General features: G+C 56.8%; 2 protein-coding genes across 18 annotated transcripts in view; both read left to right on the top strand.

The window, feature by feature from the left end:
* Positions 1-7591, top strand: part of ST3GAL3 (ST3 beta-galactoside alpha-2,3-sialyltransferase 3) — a 193247-nt gene extending 185656 nt beyond the window's left edge. For 7 of the 8 annotated variants that reach the window (XM_005607122.4, XM_014737325.3, XM_070260137.1 and 4 more), the window contains 3 exons: positions 504-650; positions 849-995; positions 6325-7591. In XM_005607122.4, the coding sequence (XP_005607179.3) occupies positions 504-650; positions 849-995; positions 6325-6414 (384 nt within the window). In that variant the 3' untranslated portion in view covers positions 6415-7591. The remainder of the gene's footprint in view (positions 1-503; positions 651-848; positions 996-6324) is intronic. The other variant, XM_023631691.2, reaches the window with a different exon arrangement.
* A 1053-nt stretch (positions 7592-8644) lies between these two features.
* Positions 8645-13491, top strand: ARTN (artemin). 10 transcript variants are annotated; one of them, XM_070260109.1, is made up of 5 exons: positions 8645-10640; positions 10808-10902; positions 11928-12054; positions 12353-12491; positions 12567-13491. In XM_070260109.1, exons 3-5 carry the CDS (start codon positions 11995-11997, stop codon positions 13046-13048), a joined length of 681 nt encoding a protein of 226 aa, XP_070116210.1. In that variant the 5' UTR covers positions 8645-10640; positions 10808-10902; positions 11928-11994; the 3' UTR covers positions 13049-13491. The 10 variants fall into 10 exon arrangements, with proteins under 10 accessions (XP_070116210.1, XP_070116211.1, XP_070116205.1 ...); XM_070260104.1 differs by having other exon boundaries at positions 8646-10057; positions 10493-10640; positions 10808-12054; XM_070260101.1 differs by having other exon boundaries at positions 8646-10277; positions 10493-10640; positions 10808-12054.
* The last annotated feature ends 296 nt before the right edge of the window (positions 13492-13787 follow it).

Here is a 13787-nt window from a genome sequence, read left to right as displayed (position 1 = left end):
CAGGGTCACTTTAGAACAGTTGACTGAGAGAGCAAGAAGACAACAGAAAGGAAAGGAGGCGAGCCCAGCAGAGCAGATACTAGAGAGAGGGCAGGCTCCTCCAGGGCCCCTCAGTAGCTGCGAAGGGGAGGGGGGACAGCTGGGCTGTTAGGTCTTCCTGTTGGCCCAAGAACCCCCTCAGGCCAGAGCACCACACCCCAGCATCCTACACCATGCCCTGCCCTGCAGCTCACTTTGTATCCTCCATTTCACACTGTGGCATCACTACACGCTCACTCTTCTCCACCACATACCCTTGTCTCTGTCACATACCTTGTGTCTCCACCACACACCGAGTCCTCTCTCTACCAGCCGTGTTTATTCCACATGCCCCAGCTTCCCCAAGATACACCTCATGCCCCCGCCTTGTTTCTCATTGGCCTGTACACACTTTGGGTCCCTGCCACTCACCCAGTCCCATTGCAAGTGTGTGCCCAGCTCATGCCCACTTATGCTGTCTACAGAGTGCATTGGATGGCTTCTGGAAATCTGTGGCCACTCGAGTGCCCAAGGAGCCCCCTGAGATTCGCATTCTCAACCCGTATTTCATCCAGGAGGCTGCCTTCAACCTCATCGGACTGCCCTTCAACAATGGCCTCATGGGCCGGGGGGTGAGATAGCTGGGTCCTGGGAGAGGGAAGAGGACAAGTGGGTCAGAGGTGCCTTGGGAGGGAACAACTGGGTGGCAGGGCAATAACAGAGGGCTCAGTCCTCAGGAATGGAGCTTGGCTCTGGGGAGCTTGGCTGAGGGTCTCAGCCTAACTCAGCCTTCCAGCTGAACTCTGCACCTCCTTCCTTTCCTCCTCCAGAACATCCCGACCCTTGGCAGTGTGGCAGTGACCATGGCACTACACGGCTGTGATGAGGTGGCAGTTGCAGGTTTTGGCTACGACATGAGCACGCCCAACGCACCCCTGCACTACTATGAGACTGTGCGCATGGCCGCCATCAAAGAGGTGTGGAGCTGGGCATGGGGCAGTCCCTGGGCAGGGCTGAGGGAGGAGATACTTCCAGCACAAAGGACAGACTCTGACTGCGTGTGCACAAATGAACGATGAAAGGATGAGCCAGTGGCTGATCTGGCTGCCCAGAGCTCCCAGGAAGGCTCTGCCCCACCCTCAGCTAAGTTGGGTCACCAGATGTACATCCCTGCCTGCAGGCCTCTAACCACCAAGCATCCTCTGTGCCCCTCTTCCCAGCCTCCCTGTGAGCCCAGCACCCTCTCCCTCAGCCTCCTCCCTGAACTTTCCCTCCCTGGCCCTCTCCTTGCCCTGGCCCTGCACCTGCCCTCCTGGCTGTTCCCCAGCCATCATCTGTTCATCTTGGCACCAGCTCAGAGCCATCCTCTTGACTGCAATTTCTCCCTTCCCCTACAGGACTTCTTTACCCCCTCAAACAACCCACAGACATTGCCTCTCAGTCCCAGGACGCCCCCTGTTCCTCTTCCCCTTTTCCATGGCCAAGCACTAAAGTTCTTTATCACATAGAATTGCTTCCTAGATGAGCCATATGTTCATGTACCTTAGAGTTCAAGAAGCATTGAAGTTCTCCCAGCCTGTCAGTCAGCCTCTCCTCGCATCTCTCCCTTCACAGCAAGATTTTCCATGTAGAAAATCTGAACCCCTCTTAGAACACCCTTCACTTCCACCACTAGCCTTCCACTGATCCCAGCCTGGAACCCGGACATCTTGGGCCAGTGCTCTGAGCAGCTTCTCTCCTCCTCCATCTGGGTGGTGGGGGTTGTTGGAGGAAATTTCCCATCTGTGCAGATTCATGGTTCTATAAATGTAGGAGTCCTAATTTCAGCTAGCCCTCATCCCTGCTCATCAGTCTTTTTACTTGCCCTTCTCCAACCCCCACCACACTGTTCCAGAACCTTATGTTCCCCGAAAGCTCCCATCCACCCTTCCTCCTCCAGTGAGGAAACTGAAGCCACAGTGGGGACTCTGTCCCCTGTGCATTCCTCACTCCTGCTGGGCTCTTTGCCCCTCGCAGCCTGGCTTCCCCCTTCACCAGGCATGACTCCCACCAAGGTCACCAGTGACTTACCTCAAGGCTGCCAAATCCAGTGAAGAAATGTAAGTCTCATCTTTCCTAGTATCTCAGAAACGCTTTTTATATTGACCACGCCTTCCTCTTTGAAACTCTCTCCTGCTTAGACTTCTGAGCCAGTAATTTCTAGTGTTCCTCTTATTTTACTTGCCGGTCTTTCTCATTCTCTTTTTCAGTGTCGTTGATTTCAATCCACCCCTTAAGAATCAGCATTAGCTAGGGCTCCATCTTAGATAATTTTCTCTTCTCACTTAGCTCTTCTCGGGGAGATGTACATCCCCACCCATGGCTTCAGTTACCGTCTCTCTTGTTTCATGTTTTTCTGGCTCATTCAGGCTACCTCAAGTTATTGGGCATTATTTCACAGATATAAGAGAGACTTGGAAATCTTATGGGAAAGCAGAAACAGCCTTACAGCTGGGCCTCCTGTTGCCTGGAATGGGGTTTGGTAGTGAGACGCCCATCCTGGGTCCAGGACAGCTCCAGAGCTGTCTTATCCCCCTCAGCAGTGGCTCCAGCCCTGCCTCATTATTACCATGACCCTGTGGATCTTTCACCTCTGCCTCTCTTCATGCATCTTCTTTGTCCCCAGCCAGCACCCCCTCCAAACTGCTCTCACAACTTTTACCCGCCTCTTGGCTTCTGTTTACTTATATCTTTGGTCTCTTACATATTCCTGTTATGTAAACCTTATCTAAAAGTTTTAGACAGAAGGTGAGAGACCGTAGACATAGGCAGTAGCCAGATCATGAAAGGCTTTCTCTGCCCTAGTAAGGAGTTTGGACTTTGCTCTGAAGGCAGGAGGGAGCCATGGAAGAATTTTAGGCTGGAGATTAGCATTTAGGAGGGTCACGGTGGTCACAGCATGAACTAGAGGAGTGCAAGGCAGGAATAGAAACTGGCTGGGCGGCTGTCAGAGCAGTTTAGGCAAGAGGCAAAGACTCTTGAACTGAACCGTTCAGTGACGACGAGAAGAGAGAGGTAAGAAACAGGATTTTAAATCAGCAAGGCTAATGCCTTAATGCAGGCATGAGGTAGAAGGACAGCACCTTCCCTGAAGCCCTGTGGTGGAGGCTGTCCTTTCTTCCACATGCCGTCTCTCAGTTTTCAGGCCATTGCCCCCCATCCTGTAGAGCCGTCTGACTGTGAGGCTCACGGCATCCGCTGCACCCCCTCCATGCAGCATGCTGAAGAGCACAGGCTACGAAATCAAAGGCCTGAGCTCAGAGCCCGCTGTACCTTCCTGCCTTTATCAATAAAAGGGGTAAGGAGAGCACATACCTCCTAGATTTGGGAAAGATTAGATGTAATAATGTGTGAAAAAGGCCTGGCACCTAGTAAGCACTCATAAATGTAGCCATTATTATTAATGTTAATGTTTTTACCTCTACTTATTACTATTAGCTTCCCACCTTTTGGATGAGGATTCACTGAAAATGCTGGTGTCTGGGTTTGGGATCCCTGTTGTCACCTGAGGTTGTCTTCAGTAGTCAAGTGAACCATTCAGCGCTCTGGCCTCACCATTGCTTCACCTCCACTCAACTGATGAGCCCATTCTCCAGGCCTAGTGGGAGTATGTGGGATGTGAAGACACATGAAACAAGGATGGAATGCTGGGGGATATGTAAGGGATGTCAAAGGAATTCATAAAGGAGACAGAAAGTAGAGGAGAATTAGGAAGATGGGTCATGGGGACCAAAGGAGCAGCATTGCAAAGAGAGTGTCTACAATGTCCAGTGCTGCAGAGAAGTAAAGTAAGATGAGTCCTGGGAGATGGCCATCGGATGTACCAGTTAGGAGGTCCCCACTGACTGCAGTGAGAGCAGTTTCAAAAGAGTGGTGGCACAGGAGCCCAAGTCAGGAGCTGAACAGTGAGCAAAGGCGAGACAGAGCACAAGTGTGGCGCATAGTTAGTGCTCTTTTGGGGAGGCCTGGATGAGAAGGGGAGGAGAGGCCCTGAGTAGTAGCTGGAGGATGAAGTGGGTTCATACAGGAATCTGCCACAGCAGAGAAATCTGGGCTGGAAATGTAGAGTTGTGAGTTCTGAGCACAACCACTTGTTCAGAGACAGGCAGGCGCAGATTAGATTTCCCAGGGAGACAGTAGAGTAGGAGGTGCAGATCATTGGGCCGGGACCCTAGGTGCACCAATATTTCATGACTGGGCGACAGAAAAGAAGCCAGAGATAAAGATAGAAAAAGAGCTGTGAGAAGGAAGGCTCCTCTGAGCGTGTGGACTGTGAATGGGATGGACGTCTGCATCCAGAATCAGGGATGCTAGGGACCTGGGACTAGCAGAGTCCTGCCCCAGCCCACAGACAGTGTAGACAGTGTTGTGCAGAGACCTCTAGTAGGCTCCTGTGCTGTCTGCATGGAAGGAGGAATTAGGAAGAGAGCACCAGAGAGGTGGCACTGTCTGGTCTGAGAGCGCTACGCCTCAAAGCAGACTTTTTGTGTGCTCCTGTATTGTGAACATTGTGAAACATATTCATAAGTGTAGAGAAGAATAAAATGAACTCCACATACCTGTCCCCCCTCCCACCATTATCAACACACAGCCAGTGTTGTTTCATCTCTTCCTCTCATGCTCCCTCCACACTGACTATTTGGAAACAAGTCTCAGATATCATATCATTCTAGCCACAAATATTTCAGTAAAGTCTCTCTGAAAGATAAGGACTATTTTTTTATTATCACAATACCATTATCACACTAAAAAATTAACATAATTCCTTAATATCGTCAAATATCCAGTCCTCTGCTGACCTTTCAACCCTCGGTAACTCCCAGTGGGTGTTCTTGAAACTGACCCATCAGATTGGTTACTTCTTCTTCCTGGGGAGTGCTGAAGGGTTAAGATTAAAGTAAAGAGCTGCATGAGTTTCCACATTTGCTTGGATCCTGGCCCTGCCATTCCTCCATGCCTCTGTTTACCTATAATATCTCATTTCATTCAACACATATTGATTGAGCACCTACTCTGGGCCAAACAGTCCCTGCCTTCAAAGGGAAACACCAAGCCAGATGCTTGAATCTTCAAGGAAGGAGGGTGAATTACCCAGGGGTCTGCAACAAGGAGGGCCAGTTGGCAGACGGCAGACGGCAGAGTGTAATGACAGGAGCCTGAAAGGAGCCAGAGGTTTGAGGGAGTATGGAGGGACAGCTGTGTGGACGCAGCAATAAAGGGTGAGGAGGACCCTGCCCACCTCCAGGCTCGGTGGAGTGCGGATGTGGGGGAAGAGTCGCCACTGAGAGTGTGTCTGTCGGACGCAGTCCTTAGGGGCAGTCAGGATTGTGGTTAGCATGAGGAATGTTCAGAGAAGAGGAACATAGGGAATTTTGCCTGAGTTTCAGATTGATAAGATTTGGAAGGTTGGAGAAGGTTGACTAGATCCAAATAAGGACCAGACAGAGCTTTAAGTTCTTAGTACTGGTAAATAGTGGCTGTTAATATCACTGTGCGAGGCTCAGTGCTGACAGATGCAACAGAGTGGTCAGTTGGGTACAAACTATGATAAGGTTGTTGGCTTTCATTCATTCATTCAATTCTTTTTCATTCTTTGAGAGACTTAGTGATCAAAGCTTCCTGGTGAGAGTACTGGGGATAGGAAAGAACCTGAGCCTGGGTACAGTTTTCCCCCAGGGAAGCCCTGGAAGGCAGCATCTTCCCTGTAATTTCCACATTAACAGTAAGATGAGCCTCTTGTTCTCTGGCCCCCTGGCTCCTCTGACCTGAGAGGCAGGATTTCATCAGCTGCCCCCAGGCCTGGAGAGTGGATTGCTTCAGACCGGATAATGACTAAGCCACCATACATGGTTCTCTTTCCAGCAGGGCCCACCCCCCAGACCCGGGTTGGGCCTAAGTGACTCACATTGCCTGTCCTCAAGGTGCCTAGGACCTAGGTGCCCCGGATGTGCTGCCAGACAAGGAAGGGTTGAAGTCCATGGGAACAAGGTTGGAAAGCGTACATCTCCTAAGACTTGGAGGAAGAAGTTAAGAGACATAGTTTTCCTGGGATGGGGAAAGAGATTAGAAGGTTATTTTCTCCAAGTCCAAGGAAAGGAAAAGATGAGCTATGGCATTTCTAGAGCAGATTTTCCACAGTTACAGAACCTTGGAGGGTGCTGGTCAGAAGAAGGCATTGAGCCCTGGGAAGGCACGTTCTAGTGGGGTTGTGTCCCAGCAGCCACCTGGGCTGCCCAACTGATCGCTTCTCCATCTCTTTCCTTCCAGTCCTGGACACACAATATTCAGCGAGAAAAAGACTTTCTGCGGAAGCTGGTGAAAGCGCATGTCATCACTGACTTAACCAGTGGCATCTGAGGTGGGCATGGCCACAGAGGTCCATGCACTGCCAGGAGCAAGCAGCAGCCACCACCACCTGCCCACTTCATTGGCCTCGGTCTGGCTCTGCCTGAGAGGCACAGGAGTCTTCATACCCAGAGAAGGACAGTGCCAAGTGGCCCCAGGGGTGGCGAGGCCTTGGCGGGGCACCCAGAGCTGTGTCTGTTCAGAGGCCAGCCTCAGAGACCAGCACTCAGCCTCAGTCTCAGCCTAGGTCCTTGGAGCCAGAAGGCCGGGAGGCTACTGGCGGTGCCTAGCAGGCCCAGCATGCAGGAGGTGGACATTAGGCAGCAAGACTGCTGCTGGGATCATTTCTCCAATCAGTGTTTGGTGTATTATCATTTTGTGAATTTGGGTTGGGGGGAGGGTAGGGATAATTTATTTTTAAATAAGGTTGGAGATGTCAGTGTGGTCTACTTGCCCTACAGAAAGAGGCCCAGTAGAGGGCCCATCAGGCAGCGGTACCAGTGGGCTCCCTGTAGAGTGGGAGAGCCAGGACTAGCCTGTGCCCCACTCTGAAACTAGCCTGTACCCTGCTCCGGAGCTACAGGGAGATAGATAGGATCTCATGCCAGCCCCCTTCAGCTCACGATGCTGTTTGGCCTTTCTTGGGGAGAAGATGGGATATTCCCATTCACCAGCCCCTAGCTGTCCCACAGGGAAACCTTGGAGCCATCCTTTAAGCCAACAAGACAGCCCCAGGCAACCCTCCCCGCCACCCCCCCCCCCCCCCACCACCGCAACTGATCCATAAGACGGTGCCCCAGGCCCAGGCTGACCAGCTTGGCAGCTGTTCTGGGTTTTTTTTTCCTGCTTTTTCTCCCCCAATCCCCCCAGTACATAGCTGTATATTTTAGTTGTGGATCCTTTCAGTTGTGGCGTGTAGGACACTGCCTCAGCGTGGTCTGATGAGCAGTGCCATGTCCGCGCCCAGGATCCGAACCAGTGAAACCCTGGGCTGCCGAAGCGGAGTGCGTGAACTTAACCACTCAGCCACAGCATCGGTCCCTGTTCTGGGTTTTAACAATGAGACTGTCAGGTCCTGGGGTTCTGCCTTTAGCCTGGACCAGAGGGAAGCGAGGCTCAAGGACCTTACCCAGGCTGTGGGCAGCAGTCCTGGGCAGCCACCATGGAAGCAATAAAGTTCTTCCCTGAACCTGGCCTTCTCTTGCTTTCTCTGACTTTCCTGGAGGAAACAGGAACCTGGAGCCTCAGCAACTATGCTAAACCCAAGGGCCATCTCTCCAGCCTATGGATTGCTGGGACCCTTTCAATTCTCATGTCAACTGCAGGACCTGGGTAGCCATCTAGGAGCTTCTGGAGCCTCTCCTGTCCCACACAGTCCTGCACCCTCTTTGCCAACCGTGAGCATCAGGGCACGCCCCAGAGTCTACCCTGGTGCCTCCTAAAGGAGCCAGAGGGCAGGAGATTGAAGCCACAGTCCTAGGACAGCACTTCTGGGTCACTACAGCCTCAGCTCTACAGGGACAGAGGTTCCTGCAAGCACAGGAAAGATACACCACCAAGCCCCCAACACACAGAGGCCCACAAACCTAACCCACTCCTGGCATCTCCAGCTGAGCCCTGGAAAGGACATGCCCCGCCCCACCCTTAACACACAGGCACACCCTGTCCCCCAGACCCCTTCTTCCTGCACAGAACAGGAGGGCACAGCCCAGCTCTAGGCCCCTCTGGTGAACATCAGAAAGGACATCCCCCAACACCTTACCCCCTTAGAATCCTGGAATCTGATCCCTCCCTTCCCCAGCATCCCAGGCAGGCTTGAGAATGGGCAAACACATACCTACACCTGAGACCATGGAGGGAGCTTCCTGCCAGAGCTGCCACTGTGGCAGTCGGTGGGGCTGGCCGGCCCCTCGCCTCTTACCTTCCATCCCAATCCAAGAGTCCAGGCCATCCCAAGGACCACCAACTTCCCATATGGCCCCTACCGCTGTGGTTTGTCCTCAGGCAGAAGCTTCCTCAGCTGAGGGGAAAGCAAGGCCCTAACTGAGGGACAGGCAAACCCAGGGAAGCCAGCCCATCTGGGCAGTGGTTGTAGGAGGTAGCAGAGAGCAGAGCTACTCACCACTTGGCCTCCTGTCCCAAAGGGGTCCTGTCAAGCCTGTGGACTGCAACACCCCCCCCTCCCCCGCCCCCGCCAAGCACTTCTCTGCAAGCTGGCTTATCCCCATCACTGTGCAGAAACTGCTCTCACAAAAGCTGTGGTTCTCAGCCCTGGCCGTACCCCAGAATCACCTATGCAAGTTTGGAAAACTGCACATGCCCACCCCCAAGACTCTGATTGAGGTCTTGGGTGGGGCCCAGATGTGGGTAGTTTTAAAAGGTCCACAGGTTGTTCTGGTGCATAGTCAGGGCATAGCTGGTCCACCCACGTTCCCTGAGCACTTTCATTCCCACCCACAGCTTCCAGTTGTCAGTTGGTTGACAATTCCCGAATTGCCATCTGCACCCCATTTCGCTCCAGGCTACAAATTCAGCTGCTCCCTGAACATTTCAACTAGGATGATCCACAGATCCTTCCCACTCGACAGGTCCAACACTGAACTCATGAGCACCTGGCCCCAGCCTGCCCCTCCTCCAGGGAGCCCCAGCTGCCAGAATGCATCCCTTCCACCTGGTCACCTAGGCCAACGGCATGCCTCTGTCTGTCCTACCCCTCACCCCAGGCAAGCAGGCACAACTGAATTTTCAAAAAGGTGTGGTCCTGGAAGAGGCTGGGTAGCCCCACACTCTCCCCACAGCTCTGCTTCAGACTTCTCTCTCCCAGCAGCCTCCAGACATATCTCCAAACCATCCCCACCACCGCAGCCAGAGTCAGTCACTGGAACGCATGTCTAATCACACCATTCTACTGCCTGAAACCCTTCAGTGGTCCCCAGAGTTACTGGGATTAAGTCCAGACTCCCTAAGATGACACACAGGATCTGGCCTTTCCTTACCTCTATCCATATTAGTCACCCAACCTCCACCTCACCTGCCAAATTGCTATCATTAGGCATCAGAATACCACTCTCCAGCCCCTACCTCAACCTCAGCGCAAATGTCTCTCCTCCATGACCTCCCCTTCTTCAGCCCTGGGCACCTTCTCCTACCAGCACTGCCCCGCTGTGCCGGGTGAGAGCGGAGTTGCAGGTGTGTCTCTACTCCGCCCCGGCCGCTCGGGAGGGGAGCGGTGGGCGCGGGGGAGCGGCTGGAGCAGGGTTAGCCCTTGAGAGCCCCGGCGCGGTGCGCGCCGACCCAGCGAGTTCCGTGGCTCTGCTGAGAGAACAAACTTGTGGCGGATCAGACAGCGGAGAGCAGTCACCGCAGGGCGGCCAGCCGGACCGGGGACGGCGCGAACCGGACAGCCAGTGGCCCAAGGCAGGGGCCAGCCTGTCCCTCCGTCCCCGCCCTCGCTCTCCCTCTCCCGCCCTCAGCCCGGCCTCTCAACTCCCTACTTCGCGTGTCCACAAACTCTGAACGCCCAGTGTCCGCGCATCGCCGCCGCCGGAGTTCTCCACCCTGCGTCCCGGGGGCCCTTCCCAGCTTCTCCTCCTCCCACCTTGGGGGACCTAGCGGAGCCAGGCGGGGACGGCTCCCCGGCGGGTGGAGCAGCCAGGTGAGCCCAGAAAGGTGGGGCGGGGCGGGAGCGCTCCGGGCCCCACCCCGGGATCCGGTGACGCCGGGGCTGGAATTTGACACCGGACGGCGGCGGGCAGGAGACTGCTGAGGGATGGAGTTGGGCCCGGCCCCCAGACACGGCCCACGGGCTCCACCAGCAGCAGGTCCCTCGGGCCCCAGCCCTCCCTGCGTCCCAGACCCAGGGCCCTGCACCCGCGGTAAGCTGACCTGTTTGCCCACCCCTCGTCCCAGCCCTGGGTTTAGGGGGAGCAGTCAGAATAGTTCCCCTCCACTCTTTTCTTACATCCTCCCTCTCCTGGACCCAATGCGCAGCTCTCCGCCCCTCCCAGCCCCCTCAGTCCTTCTTGTCGCTGGTCCGACTGCGGACGCCCTGCCAGCCCGCTGTAATGTGAGGCTCTCACTGCTGCTACAGGGCACAGACTGGCTGCCAAGGCCACACTTTTGGCTAAAAGGCGCTGCCAGGTGCATAGTCCTGGGCATGAGCCTTTTGAGCTGCGGGGGAAAGCCCGGCACTGGTCCCAGGAAAGGTGCCTAGAAGAACACGGCGCAGGATTCCCGTGGTGAGTATGGGGCTGGCAGATGGGGAGGCAAGGGCTGGAGGACCAAAAGGCCTCAGATGGCTGGGAGGGTAAGAGAGGGCCCGAGGTGCCCTCAAGAGACCCACTCCTGGGCTCCCCCTAGTGCAGGGGGCCCTTAAAGTTGCCTTGCCCTGCTTTCCCTCCATCAGTGAGAGCCTGGCCCCTCAGGGCCCGTTTTCAATTAGCTGATCACACTTGGCCCTGAAGGACCTCACCAGGGACGCCTGGGAGATCCAGCCCACAGGTATGAGGCATTCTGTGTGCTTGGGGGTGGGGGTGAAGGTGACGGCTGGGACCCAAGAGTTGGCCAGTTACTGAGGGCTCATGAGGGCTCTGGGGCCCCGGAGTATTTGGGAGTGCCGGCCAATGTGGACTCATGAAGGCTGGTGGGACTCAGAAAGGCTGGCTGAGCTCAGGAAGCATGGCTCATGGGACGAACTTCTAGGAGCAGGGCCAGGCTGCCAGATCCACAGGAAGCTGGAATGGGACAGACTTGGCCCAGCTCTCAGAGACCAGGCTGGTATGGAGGCCTGGCTGGCCCTCCTGGGAGTTGCTCGGGCCTGAGTCTGGCTGAGTGTCGGGAAAAGCCCACCCTCCTTTGAGTCTGCAGGTTTGGCGGATGCTGCCCCCTGGTGGCCCTAGAGAGCCACGGCCCAGGCCCCCATGCTCTTGACCTATCAGCCCCCACCATTTGTGGTCAGAAGAGAGAACTGAGGGGGCTCTGGGTCCAGATAGGAATCACAGAGGAGCAAGGTGCAGCAGGCTGGGTGGGCTGCACAGGCTGAGGGCCTGGGCCTCACGATCGTCAGACAACTCTCAGGTCACCCAGCAAGCATCCTAATTCTTCTCCAGGCCACAACTTCCTCCTCTGCAGCCTGGAGAGAAGACTGTAGGACGAGGGCGTCCAACTACTCCCTTCTCCAGCCAATCCTGGCAGCTCCAGCCCTGCAGCACAGAGCAGGAAGGTCCTGGGGAAAGAGACTCCCCCCACCTGCTGTGTGGGCCTAGCCTTGGGACCTTAGCAGTCGCTGAGCTTCTCTGAGCCTAGTTTGCTCATCTGGAAAATGGAGATTACACCGTTTACCTCGTGGAGTTGTGAGGACTGAAAGAGGGCACAGATGCAAAGTGCCAAGACATAGTTTCTCCATGCAGCTCCCTCTCGTCCTCCTGGGTCGAGTCTAGCTCCCCAAGCCCCTTGTTCCTCACCTGGGGAAACGGAAGTGGAGGGATGAGCTGCTCAAAGGATAACCCATCTTTCAATGTTCGAAGCTGCCTCAAGAGGAGGGTGGGGAAACAGGTCAACTGCGGCTGATGGGAGCTCTTGGTAGTGACAGAGATGGAACCTGGATGTGGAGGCCCTTCTGTGCCGCCCCACGGGCCTCGGCCTAGGCGGCTGGTGAGTGGTTCTCCCAGGGACTCCCACCCGGTCTCGAGGAAAGGTGGTTTGACTGGGGAGGGAGAGTGGGGCGTGGCGTGGCCTGGCCTGGGCAGGCATCAGAAGTGGGAGGGGAAATGGTCAGGGAGGGACCAGGACAACGGAGGAAGGTCAATGCCCTCCGGTGATTTCTCCCCTGGGCTCTCTGAGGCCGCCGACCCATAATGCTCCAACGTCAGCTCTTCCTGAGCTCCCCCCACCCCGAGCCCACCAGGGTGCCCTCTTCCTCCCTGAGGCCCCACTTTGTCTCTCTGCGCAGCCGGCCTTGTGGCCAACCCTGGCCGCTCTGGCCCTGCTGAGCAGCGTCGCCGAGGCCTCCCTGGGCCCCGCGTCCCGCAGCCCCGCCACCCGCGAAGGCCCCGCGCCCGTCCCGGCGCCCCCAGCCGGCCACCTGCCAGGTAGGTGAGAGGGCGAGGGGCGGGGGCGGGCGGGGGCTGGCCCGGGACCCGGCCCATGACTCCGTCTCATTCCAGGGGGCCGCGCGGCCCGCGTGTGCGGCGGAAGACCCCGGCGGCCGTCGCCGCAGCCGGCCCGGCCCGCGCCCCCGCCGCCCGCGCCCTCGCCCGCGCCCTCCCGCGGGGGCCGCGCGGCGCGTGCCGGGGCCCGAGGCGGCCGCGCGAGCCGGGGGAGCCGCGCGCGGGCCGCGGGGGCGCGGGGCTGCCGCCTGCGCTCGCAGCTGGTGCCGGTGCGCGCGCTCGGCCTGGGCCACCGCTCCGACGAGCTGGTGCGCTTCCGCTTCTGCAGCGGCTCCTGCCGCCGCGCGCGCTCCCCGCACGACCTCAGCCTGGCCAGCCTGCTGGGCGCCGGGGCCCTGCGGCCGCCCCCAGGCTCCCGGCCCGTCAGCCAGCCCTGCTGCCGACCCACGCGCTACGAGGCGGTCTCCTTCATGGACGTCAACAGCACCTGGAGGACCGTGGAGCGCCTGTCAGCCACCGCCTGCGGCTGCCTGGGCTGAGCGCTCCCTACCGGGGTTTGCCGACTGCACCCCTACCCCTGGATCTGCCTGCCTGGGCCCTCCCGCAGGACCCCGCGAGCCAGGGGCCTCAACCGGAGATGAGTGATGGACATCAACCCTCGAGAGATGGAGGGACGACTGACCAGTGGCCCCAGGGTCCTCACCCTGCCAGTCCCAGCCCTACAGACACCAGAGACCTCAGCCGTGGAGACCTTAGGACCCACTTCTACAGACTCTGGCACTGACCAGGCCACGGACCCAGGACTCCTCTGGAGAACCCAGCAGTGTCTGAGGTCTCAGCCTCAGTCCAGGCCCTGGGGGAACAAAATTCGGAGGAGACGTATTGCAGTTGCATTGCTGAAGGGCCTATGCTAGAGCGGGCCTTGTACTTACCGGTGGGAGCTGGACCCCTATTTATTTTTTCTAAATTATTTATTTACTTCTGTGGTTTGTCGGCTCCTTTCCTGCGCAGTGGGGGCTGGATGGGGAGAAGAAGCTGGATAGAGATCATGCCCTGACCGTGCCACTCGACTTCAGGCTGACTCTGCAATCACAGGCCTGGCGTTGATCTCCAACTGCTTGCCCCCACCCAGCCGCTCTGGGACATGGGGGACATGGAACACAGGGAGAGTGAGTGGCAAAGGTGTGTTCACCAGTCTCAGCAGCCCAGCTCTCCACCCCCTGCACAGTCCCCAGCGCTTGGAGCCTGGGGTTACCAGTGGAGAAAGCACTATCCTTG

The sequence above is a fragment of the Equus caballus genome, chromosome 2 (genome assembly GCF_041296265.1).
Source record: "Equus caballus isolate H_3958 breed thoroughbred chromosome 2, TB-T2T, whole genome shotgun sequence".
NCBI classification, from domain to species: Eukaryota; Metazoa; Chordata; class Mammalia; order Perissodactyla; family Equidae; genus Equus; species Equus caballus.
This window is presented reverse-complemented; position numbering and strand designations above follow the sequence as displayed.

Bases quoted from the DNA above. Each gene is read 5' to 3' on its own strand.
- ARTN (XM_070260110.1), top strand. From the start codon at position 11,995: ATGGAACCTGGATGTGGAGGCCCTTCTGTGCCGCCCCACGGGCCTCGG. The intron at 12,055-12,352 runs GTGAGTGGTTCT...CTCTCTGCGCAG, and splicing joins GGCCTCGGCCTAGGCGGCTG to CCGGCCTTGTGGCCAACCCT. The intron at 12,492-12,566 runs GTAGGTGAGAGG...GTCTCATTCCAG, and splicing joins CCCAGCCGGCCACCTGCCAG to GGGGCCGCGCGGCCCGCGTG.